This window comes from Corvus brachyrhynchos, unplaced genomic scaffold (assembly GCF_000691975.1).
Source record: "Corvus brachyrhynchos isolate BGI_N302 unplaced genomic scaffold, ASM69197v1 scaffold4, whole genome shotgun sequence".
NCBI classification, from domain to species: domain Eukaryota; kingdom Metazoa; phylum Chordata; class Aves; order Passeriformes; family Corvidae; genus Corvus; species Corvus brachyrhynchos.
In genome coordinates, this window is record NW_008237878.1 from 1311213 (window position 1) to 1321682 (window position 10470).

Sequence of the window (10470 nt, forward strand, 5' to 3'; positions counted from 1 at the left end):
CACCTCCTGCCATCTCCTTTCCCACCCCTGTCCCACACCCTGCATGCCAGATTTCTGGATGCCCCAAGATGACCCTGGGTGCTCTGGGGATGACTCTGGATGCCTCAGGATAGCGCTGGCTGCAGCTCCTGGAGAGCAGGACCCAGCAGGCTGTGCAGGCCAGTAGGGCTGCTGCCTGCCATCGCCTAGGTCAAGCTGCTGCCACCAGGTGCCAGGCAGGGACTGGGAGCTGGCCAAGGATTCTGGGTGGGTGTAAAGCCTTACACCAGGTGTCTGCTCTTCCTTTCCACAGCCTGGGGCTGGTTCTGCCTCCCTACAGCACCTACTACATCCAGGCCAACCTCAGCGACCAGATTCTGCAAGTGAAGTGTAAGTAGCCCCTGGCCCTCCCTGCCACCCTCTCGCACTCCCCCTCACCCCACGCCAGTCCATGGCTGTCGGGGGGAGAAACACAAAGCAGACTTGTGAAAAGTTATAGGGATCACTGTGAGAGGCAAAATAAAGAGCAAAACTAAAGCTAAGAGAGGCATGAGTAGAGGTGAGCGCACAGAGGGAAAGCGAGCTGCCTGCCTGGGCTGCCCCAGGGGCCAGGGTTTGGTCCTTAGGCTTTGCACCCCAAAATGCCAGCCCGGGGCTGCAGGCAGGCGCTGCCTGTTCGCCTCCCGGGGACGAGGGATGGCACTGTAGCAGCCAGTTAATTTGTGAGCCTGGGGAAGTTTGCATGGATCTCTTTAATTTCCTTTGGTTTATTACGATACTTTGGTTTCGGTTTAAGCCATTTATTCTTTTTATGAGTTCGGTTTCGGTTGGTTTCAATTTTTGTTTGGAATTAATCTGTGTACGTGTGTGTTAGCCTGGCCCCCCTTTCTCTCTCTTTCTCTTTCCCCTGACCCCCGAGCCTTTTCCCCACCTCAGGTCCACGCTGCTCCCAGGGACCCTCTCCCCTGTGGGAGAACCGGACCCTTCCCCTCTGCCCTCCGGTTCCCCCCATTTCTCCCCCTTGGCCACCCCAGGGGCCTGACCCCAGCCCCCCTCCAGATCCAGCCCCTGCCACCCCCTCCATCCATGGGCAGGAGCCCTGTGTCCCTGTGGGGACAAGGCCAAGCTGTCCCCATCCCTGGGAGGGGGGATCCCCCTGTCCTCCCCAGTTCTGCCCACCGTGCCATGCATGCCCCCTGACTCAGTGAGGACATTTTGATATCAAGACTGTTGCAACTGTTTGCTACTGATTCTCATTTTCCTTTGGAGTATTGAATATATATCTATATATTTCTCTAGTTATATCTTTGCATATTTTTTTTGTTCTTAGTTCACCGTGGCCTTTTCTTTTCCTTTTGTTACTGGGTTTTTTCTTCTGTTTTCTTTTCTTCATGTCGTTTTTTGCAAGAGGTTTCCTTTTGGTATGATTATAATACACAATATTTTTATTCAAACATCGATTGAATAAAATATTGTTTGTGCCCCCCTTCCCCCTTTCCACCCAACCCCTTTTTTTTTTGTTTGTTGTTTTTTGTTTGTTGTTTTTCTTGCTTTCTCTCTATGGTGGATTCACACAGTACCAAACATCAAAATGAAGGGCAAGTATTTTCAGTCTCAGACCACTCACCTTCACCACCCCGTCCCCTGCCCCGTGTCCAGTCCCCCCCAGCCCCCTGCTTGCCCATCTCCCTGCCCGTTTGCCACGCCGAACCTGCAAACCGCCACCAACTCGCCCTTCCTCCCTTCTCCTTCTCCTCTTCCTCCTCCTCTCCTCCAGTTCCCTCTTTATTTGAAAGCAACATGTCTTGTTCTGTTCATGAGAGCTTTGTCACAAAAATCCCCACTCCCTCCCTGCGCATCACTCCCAAACCTGGTTTGATACCGTTCAAGAGCCGATCTCGTATGAAACTGCCGTTTTCGATCCACGAGGTTTTTTGTAGCTAGTTGGATGCCCTGCTCTTCCTCCCCAAGGCTGCCCCTTCTTGCTCCTCTTCTCCCGCTCGTCTCCTCCAGCTCCTTCTCCCCCTCTCCTGGCTCCTTTGCTTCCTCCTCCCCAAGACAACTCAACCTGAAAGGGATAGGGCTGTGCAGGGAGCAGGGGGCTATGGGGTGGGTGCCCAAAGGTGGCAGGGATGGAGGGGCAGGTGGGGGGCCCAATCCACCACTGCCATCAGCCTCTGGGACAGGCTTTTTGGGGAAAGACTGCAAACAGGAACCCTCTGCAGAGACGGGGATGGGACAACCTGGGGCCGTGCCTCCCAGCTGCACAGGTGACAGCGAGCCTGGCCCCATGGGCACGCGGGATGGCTGAGCCCAGGGGTGCCACACTGCCTGCCCCCACAGCTGCTCGGTGGCCATCCCCCCTGCCCTGGGGACCAGCATGGCATGGTTCAGTGTACTGTACCACTGAAGGTACGGTGTCCTGGTGCCGTCTGTGCCCCTGGGAGCAGCCAAGTTTGAGCCCAAAGTCCCACCAAGGCAGGCTGAGGTGCTGGAGTCGGTCTCCCCCTGCAGTGGAGCAGGACATCACCCCTGTGACACAGGGCAGGATTTGGCCCACGTTCCCTCAATGCCAGAGGGGCCCCCTGAGGCAGGACCCACAGCTCCCACACAGCCCCACAGGGGGCCAGGGGACACGCAGCACACACGGTCCCCATGGGACCCGCCACCACTCTCCATCCCATACAGCCCCCAGCACACGGCACCCACCAGCAGCCTGCCCGGCAGCACCCCCTCCCTGGCACAGGCTGGGGGGGCACTGCAGCAGAGGAGGGGCCATGAGGGACCGGGCCAGGCGGGCAGGACAGTGGGGAGGTGGAAGTGTCACCCTCAGCCCTGTTCTATCAGCCTTGAGTTGCCTCCTCCCAGCGCCCCTGTGATGGCAATGCTGATGGACCAAGTACGAGTGTTTTGTACTCCTCTCCTCCTCCTCCTCCTCCTCTTCTTCCTCTCATCGGCTTGTACCCAGCCCCTGCCTCCAGCCCTCAGAGAGCAACAGTCCAACCTCTGGCTGTGCCGTGCAATGCACCAGGAGCTGGCGGGAGGGCAAGGAGGTGGCGGTGCCCGTCGGGGGAGATGTTGTCCCCGGCGTGTCCCATAGCACCCCTCCATGCACCCCCTAAGCCAGCTCGCCCCCGTGAGCTGAGCCCTGCATCCTCTGTCTCCTCTGCCGGGGGCATTCCCAGAGACACCCCAAACGTGCTGGGCTGCACCCCCCTGTTAAGGCGGAGTGCGCTGGCGGGCGAGTGAGGATCCCCGTCCCCATTGGGATACCACCGCCCCGGGGAGGGAGGGGGCACCGGTGCCCGGCAGCGGAGCCCATCAGCGCATTGCACGGCCCTGCAGCAGGGCGGGAGCCTCTGGTTGGACTGTCCTCGGCAAGGTTCCCCTCTGGCCATGTTGATGCCTGAAAACTCCCTTTATTTTTTCTCCCGACAACCGAGTGTTCTGGTGATCCTCCTCCGGCCAGGAGCGCAGCATGTGGTTCCCCGCCCTCGTCCACCACCCTTTCCCCGAGAGAGAGACGTCCCCCCGCCCTCCCGAACATGCATATATATATATACATGTGCGTATATATATATATGTGTGTGTGTCTGTGTGTCCCTGCGTGCCCGCCACCGGCCGCGCGTACGCACCCGCGCGCCTTCAGCCCGCGACCGAGCAAATTCGAGCCGAGATGGGCAAACCTCTCCTGATTTGGCTCTAACCTTCCTTCCCGTGCGGTGCCAGCAACAGCAGAACGGCCTTTTCCTTCCTCTCTTGTTACCAAGAGCAGCAAATGCCTTTTTCTCTTTTTTTTTTTGGTTCCCTCCCCTCTCTCTCTCTCTGTCCGTCTCTCTCCCTCCTGGCCCCGGCGCCCCCGTCCCCGCTCCCCGCCGGATAACCTTCCCTTTCTGTTGCAGATTTTGAATACCTGCTGCCCAACAGCTTTGAGTCGGAGGGACATGTGTTCATTGCTCCCAGGTAGCTTTGCGTGTGCGCTTGCCGAGGTGTGCATCCGCCCCGGCCCCGCTGCCGACCCCGCCATCGCCCCCATCCTCGCCTCATCGTGCCTTGTCCCCGCTCCCCGTGCCCTGTGGCTGTGTGTGTCGTGTGCCCGCTCGGCCGCGGGGCTGCCGCCGGGGACCCGGCCCCGCCGCCCCCCCGGTTGCATCCAGCACAGTTATATATGCACCCGGTGCAGCCCGACCTCTGCGCGTGCATATATAGGTATAGTTTCTGAAAATCCCTGCCGAGCGAGGCGCCGGCGGCGGCATCATACAGTCGTGCTGGCTGCGGGGGAGGGGGGGGAAGGATAAGGAAGAGGAGACTTCGGCTCAAATTTGGGATGCCCAGAGGGTTTGGGGACATGAGGACAGCATAGTGGCCGCTGGACAGACAGATATGTCCCCTCCCCTGGGCCATGCCACCCAGACTTGTCACCTAGCAGGGATGAAGGGTCATCCCTCAGTGGGGTGTTTGAGGAGCCCCATGGCTCTGCCAGCACCCTGCCCTTCCTGCTACTACAGTGCAATCTCTGACCAGCCCTAATTAACATCATCAGCTAATCACCTATCTGCTGATAGGTCCTTATAGCAGCTAAACGTCCTGTTAGGGGGTGTTTTGCCAGTGCAGCTTTTGGGGACTGGAGTGGGTTGAGGTACAGCACGGCCACCTGCGGGTACCCCCCACCTTCCCAGCCCACAGCAGCAGTCACTCACACTAACTGGGTGGACCAGCCCAAAATGTACAGTCACTGCACAGCCCTGGCTTTTTGGGGAATTTAGTCCCCAGGCCCTCTGCTGGGCAGTGGGAGTGAAGTCCAGGACACATGGGAGCCAAAGCAGAGTGTGAATGAGAAACAGGAAAACTGTTAATGAAAATTGGCCTGTAAGCACACTAAGAGGATGGATAGGGAGGTGATGCCCGAGCCCAAGGCCCCAGGAGTGGGTCTGCGCCCACTGTCCTGCTCAGCCTACAGTGATGGGCTCAGTGTCCGGTGTGGGGCTCTGCAGATGGTGCAGCTGGAAAAAACAGTGGGCTGTGGAAAACAGGGTGAGGTGTCCCCAGAGCGGCTCCATGGGCACCTTGCTGCGGTGGGTGCTGCCCGGCGTGGGCAGGGGCAGGGAGGGGCAGTGTGCCGGGGCATGTCTGGCACCCAGAGCGACTGTATGATCTGCAGCCGGCACTGCCGCGCCCATGGGCCACTGGAAATTTTCAGAAACCGTATATCCCCTGTTCCCCGTGGGTGTGTGAGTACCTGTATCTGTGCGTGTCGGTGGAGATATTTAGGTGGCTGTTCCCCCCCGACCAGGGGTTGTGGGGCTGGGCCGAGCTGGCCAGGGTGCCCCACCTTTTTCAGCTGCCCTGAGGGCATGCTCACTGCCACCCTTTGCTCCAACATTTGTCCTCTTAATGAGGTTTATGGCAGAGTCAGGAGCTTGGCAGAGAGGTTGTGAGTGGGGGGAGCTCTGAGCACCCCAGCACTGTTCACAGCTACACTGCTGAGGGTGGGAGGCTCTTGGCACCCTGGGGTGGCACTAACCTGTGCCACCCAGTCAGAGCCTCGTGGTGACCAACAGGTTACAGCTGTCCCTGGCATTGGTGGGGCTGGGTTTCTGTGCTCAGGGTGTTCCAGACTGAAGCAGGGACATGGTACCCACCATAGTGCCTGTCCCAGGAGGGTCTCAGGGCCAGTGATGCCCATGGGCGAGCACCCATCTCCACCAGCTGGGGCTCAGCCAGCACCCAACCATCTGTGCAAAGGGCACAGGTACGGCTTTGAGTGCCTGCCTGGTGCTGCCAGTGCAGCTGTGGAGAATCCCGAGGCAAATCCCTGCTCACACCCACAATGGAGCCCCTAATCCCTGGGGTGCCACAGGGGCAGGGCAGGGTGGGCACAGCAGTGCCCACCTGGCCCCACAGGTAAGTACAGTGTCAGAGGCACCCAGTCCCACCAGTAGCCCCACCAGTATGAGAGAGATGGACTCAGTGTTGTAGTATTCTGGGCAAACCAGGATCCATCAAACCTTGCCCTGGCAGAGGTGACGGCACCTCAGTGCCTGTGGCAGTGACAGACCTGGTGACTGGTGTGATGCTGCTCTGGTGGCACTGCAGGCAGCAGGGGCTGGGTACCGGGCAGTCTGCAGAGCTGCCCACAGCCAGTTCCCCTGGCAGGGTGACACTCCCAGGAGAGGTGGCACATCACCACTGTTGTGTCCCTGCCCAGCCTGGGTGCTGGCAGCACAGCCAGCACCCACCCTGCCGTCCCTGGGGGAGAACTGACCTTACCTTTTCCATTCCCACGAACAACAAACCTTGTCCCCCAAACCCCAGAGAGTATTGCAAAGACCTCGACTTGTCGGATAACAACACTGAATTCCTGGAAAACTTTATTGCCCTCATGGAAAAGGTGACCCCAGACTCCAAGCAGTGTGAGTAGCTGGGATGGCTGGTGGGGGGGCTGCCAGGGAGTTGGGGGTGGACAGGGATGCAGGGGGAGATGGAGCAGGGGATGAACTATGCTGGGGTTGGGGTCCTGGGAGCTGCTGTAGAGTGGGTGCTGGGGTAGGGCAGGGGATGTGGGTGGCCCCCATGGGGCCAGCCCTCACCTTCTCCTCTCCACCTTCCTCTCAAGGCGACAACTTCCTCCTGCACAACCTGATCCTGGACACGGGCATCACGCAGCAGCTGGTGGAGAGGGTGTGGAAGGACCAGGACCTCAACACGTAGGTGGAGGGGAGATGGCCCAGGGTGGGCAGCACTGTCTTGGGACAGAGGAGGATTGAGATGGGCCGTGGAGACTGGAGCAGAGCAAAACCCCACTGATGGCCGGCGTACCTGGCCCCTCTCCTTGCAGGTACAGCCTCTTGGCTGTCTTCGCTGCCACTGATGGGGGCATCACCCGTGTCTTCCCTAACAAGTGAGTGTCCACCCTGCACAGTGACATATCTGCTCCTGCTGGGCCATCTCTGGTGGGACCAGAGATGACAGTGACAGTTACAGTCATGGCTGTGGCTGCTCCCTGCTAGGGCCGCAGATGACTGGGAGGAGGAACCGGAGCCCTTCAACGCCAGCTTCTATCGGAGGAGCCTGGACAACAAGGGCTACATCTTCAAGCCACCCTACCGGGATGGTGGGTGCCAGCTCAGGGCGACAGGCTGCTGCTGGCTCCATGTGTCCCCTGATGTCACCCCTGTCTTCCACAGCTGGCTACCGGGGACTAGACCTGGAGAACAACACCATCGGGATCCTGGTGAGCACCGCCGTGGAGCTCAGCATCGAGGGCAAGACTCTGAAGCCCGCAGGTAGGTAGGGAGCTGGGTGCCCTGGCGCCAGGCTGGGGGGTCCTTGCAACCCCCCCCCACGCCAGGGCTCACCCCATCTCCCCACTGCCCCAGTGGTGGGGGTGAAGCTGGACCTGGAGGCCTGGGCTGAGAAGTTCAAAGTGCTGGCAAGCAACAGGACGGACCGTGACCAGCTGGGCACCCGCCGAGTACGTCCTGGAGGCTGGCACAACCAGGGAACGGGGTGGGGACAGGACAGGGAGGGAGTTCTGCTTGCTGGAGGGCACTGCTGAGACATGGTACCTGTGGTTGCACTGGGCTTGTTCCTCAGGGTACCTGTCCCCAGCCTCTGGGGACACCACCCTGCACGTTCCCTTGCGGGGGGATGACCATCCTGCTAACCTGTCCCTCTGCCCTGCTTTTGGTTGGCAGTGTGACCCCTCAAGCAGCTGTGAGATGGACTGTGAGGCCAACAACAAGGTGGGTGGTGGGCAGGGGTGGGGGCAGCTGGTGGGGGAGTAGGGAATGGCTGGGAGGGGTCCCTGTCCCCTGCCTATGCAGCCTGTGCACCCACCCTCTCCCCTGCTGCTCCCCAAGCTCAGCCAGACCCAGCCCACCTCGTAGGGATGAAGACCTGGGGGTTGCCCCATGGACTGTGGACCCCCTGAAAAGGCTGTTAAACACCCAGGGTGGGTGGTGTCTCCTGCTCCCTGCACCCAGCACATGTGCTCCAGGCACTGAGATGTTTCTGAGGCTTGGGGACACCGCGCTGGCCCCCCTGCCTGACAAACTGCCACCCCTCACCCTGCTGGTCTTGCCTTGCCCCAGGCATGGCCAGGGTTGGATGACACTGCCCTCCTTCCCCAGGACCTCATCTGTGTCCTCATCGATGATGGGGGCTTCCTGGTGCTGTCCAACCAGGAGGACCACTGGTACCAGGTGAGCAGTGCCCACAGTGCTCCTGGGCGTGGGATGCCAGTGGGGAGCTGAGACCCTTGAACTCATGTCATGGGTGGTGTGATGCAGCCCCACTCGAGTCCCCTCCAGGGGAGTTCCATGTTGAGGTGGCATTTGGCTGCAGATTGAGTGTCCCCATTTCAGGTGGGCAAGTTCTTCAGTGAAGTGGATGCCAACCTGATGTCCGCCCTCTACAACAACTCCTTCTACACGCGCAAGGAGTCCTACGACTTCCAGTCTGTCTGTGCCCCCGAGGCCCCCAGCAACACGGGTGCAGCACCCCGTGGCGTCTTCGTGGTGAGCGCGCATAGGGATGGTGCATTCCGGCTGGTCTGGGAGCTCAAGGACCCATGAGTGTGTCCCTCATGGGGACCTGCTGGCTCACTGCCCCTTCTTTGCCCACAGCCCACTGTGGCCGATCTCCTGAGTCTCGCCTGGTGGACCTCAGCCGCAGCCTGGTGAGTCCTGCCATGTCCCTTCCCTGGGGTCATTTCCACTGCAGAGTGACACTGGGGTGTCCTTGGGGCTGGGACACCTGACATGGCCACACTTTCCTTCCCCAGGTCCCTGTTCCAGCAGTTCTTGTACAGCCTCACCTACAGCAGCTGGTTCCAGACGGGTGAGTCCCTGGGGAGCTTAGGGCTGGGGGTGGGCAGAGGCTGGGGGAGTTGGTGGCCCTTGGCCCACAGCACTGTGCTGGCACAGAGGAGGTGGTGGGGGACGGCATGGAGGCCAGGGAGACGAGCTGCATCATGAAGCAGACCCAGTACTACTTCAGCACTGTCAACGCCACCTACAACGCCATCATCGACTGCGGCAATTGCTCCAGGTGGGTCTGTCCCTGCTGTCCTACCCCTGGGCAGGGCTGGGGACACCCCCAAGGTGCCTTTGCCAAGATCCCCATGCAGCAGCCTGTGTGGGGGCGATTGGAGATGCTGTGCAGCATTCGGGGGGACTGTGGTAGCCGGAGGGGGGACAGAGAGGAACAGTAGTGTCCCCATGGGCTGTGGGTGATGACTTCTCCAGAGCTCCTCTGTGTGGGACCAAGCTCTGGAAGCCCATCAGTGCCGAGTCCCTGGGCAGCCCCTCAGCATGGGAATGGGGAGGGAGGTGGAGCTGAGGATGGGGATGGAGACCAGGGCAGGGAATGGGGATAGGGATGAGGTTGGGGACAGGGATGGGGAGGAGGAGAAGGACTGTCATGAAATTGGGTCTGGGGAGGTGCTGCTGCTTCAGCCTCCCCAGAGCCACACACCAGCAGGGCTGGCACTGGGGCTGGGGGGGATTGGGGCACAGGGTAAGTGGGGTCCCACCACCTTCACACCCCCAGGCTCTTCCATGCGCAGAGACTGGCCAACACCAACCTGCTCTTCGTGGTGGCTGACAAGCCCCTCTGCAGCCAGTGTGAGTCTGTCAAGCTGCTGCAGGCAGAGGTAAGAGGTATCCTTTGATGTCTCAGCTGCATCCCACTGGGATGTGGTGGCAGCAGGGTGGGGGGACATGTGGTCTTTGGGACAGGCAGGGGGGAAAAGACCTCTGAAGTTTGGCAGGGGTGGAGGGAGCTCGCCTGTGGCCAAAGGCGCTGGGGGTGCCCTACAAGCCCCCACTGCCCTGTCCCTGGTGGTTTCCTTGACCTGCAAAGCACCCCCGAGGGACCCCAACCAGTGTGAGCTGGTGGACAGGCCCCGCTACCGGAAAGGCCCCCACATCTGCTTCGACTACAATGCAACAGTACGTGTGGTGTAGGGGGAAGTGGGGGGAGCAGAGCTGGGGGTGTCTCCTAGGAAGGGATGGGGGCAGTGGGTATCCTCTGGTGGGGGAGCAGAGCCATGGGTGGTCCCCTGTGGAGTGCTCCCCTGTGGGGTGGTCCCCAGGGGGAAGTTCGGGCAGTGGGTTCCCTCTGAGCAGGGGAGTGGAGCCATGGGGGGATCCCAGGGGAGCGGAGCTGAGCGGGTCACCCCTGAGGGGGGAATGGAAAGGTGCGTGCGCCCCCTGGCGGGAGCAGAGCCATGAGGGGATCGCGGGGGTGCAGTGCTGTGGGGGGACCCCTCTGATGGGAATAGGGAGGAGGGGGCAGGAGCCCTGGGGTATTGCCTGGGGATATCAGAGCTATGACGGGTCCCTAGGAGAGCAATGCCATGGAGTCCTCTCCTGGCACGAGAGCAGAGCCATGGGGTCCCAGGGAGAGCAGCACCAGGGGTCGTTCCCGGGGGCTGCGCCACAGGGCAGGACGCCACAGGGCTGCAGGGAGGTGGGTGGCCCTGGGCTG

The 10470-nt window shown here is 60.6% G+C and overlaps 1 protein-coding gene across 2 annotated transcripts in view; it reads left to right on the forward strand.

Annotated features, from left to right (window-relative positions):
* CACNA2D2 (calcium voltage-gated channel auxiliary subunit alpha2delta 2) overlaps positions 1–9962 on the forward strand; it is a 188859-nt gene extending 178897 nt beyond the window's left edge. Inside the window, exons 21-37 of one of the 2 annotated variants that reach the window (XM_008632290.2) lie at positions 293–369; positions 1557–1577; positions 3882–3942; positions 6295–6392; positions 6596–6686; positions 6818–6880; positions 6990–7093; positions 7167–7265; positions 7359–7453; positions 7677–7724; positions 8112–8183; positions 8346–8498; positions 8607–8659; positions 8765–8820; positions 8907–9030; positions 9532–9641; positions 9844–9962. In XM_008632290.2, coding sequence (XP_008630512.1) covers positions 293–369; positions 1557–1577; positions 3882–3942; positions 6295–6392; positions 6596–6686; positions 6818–6880; positions 6990–7093; positions 7167–7265; positions 7359–7453; positions 7677–7724; positions 8112–8183; positions 8346–8498; positions 8607–8659; positions 8765–8820; positions 8907–9030; positions 9532–9641; positions 9844–9947 — 1429 coding nt within the window. In that variant the 3' untranslated portion in view covers positions 9948–9962. The remainder of the gene's footprint in view (positions 1–292; positions 370–1556; positions 1578–3881; positions 3943–6294; positions 6393–6595; positions 6687–6817; positions 6881–6989; positions 7094–7166; positions 7266–7358; positions 7454–7676; positions 7725–8111; positions 8184–8345; positions 8499–8606; positions 8660–8764; positions 8821–8906; positions 9031–9531; positions 9642–9843) is intronic. The other variant, XM_017732352.1, reaches the window with a different exon arrangement.
* The last annotated feature ends 508 nt before the right edge of the window (positions 9963–10470 follow it).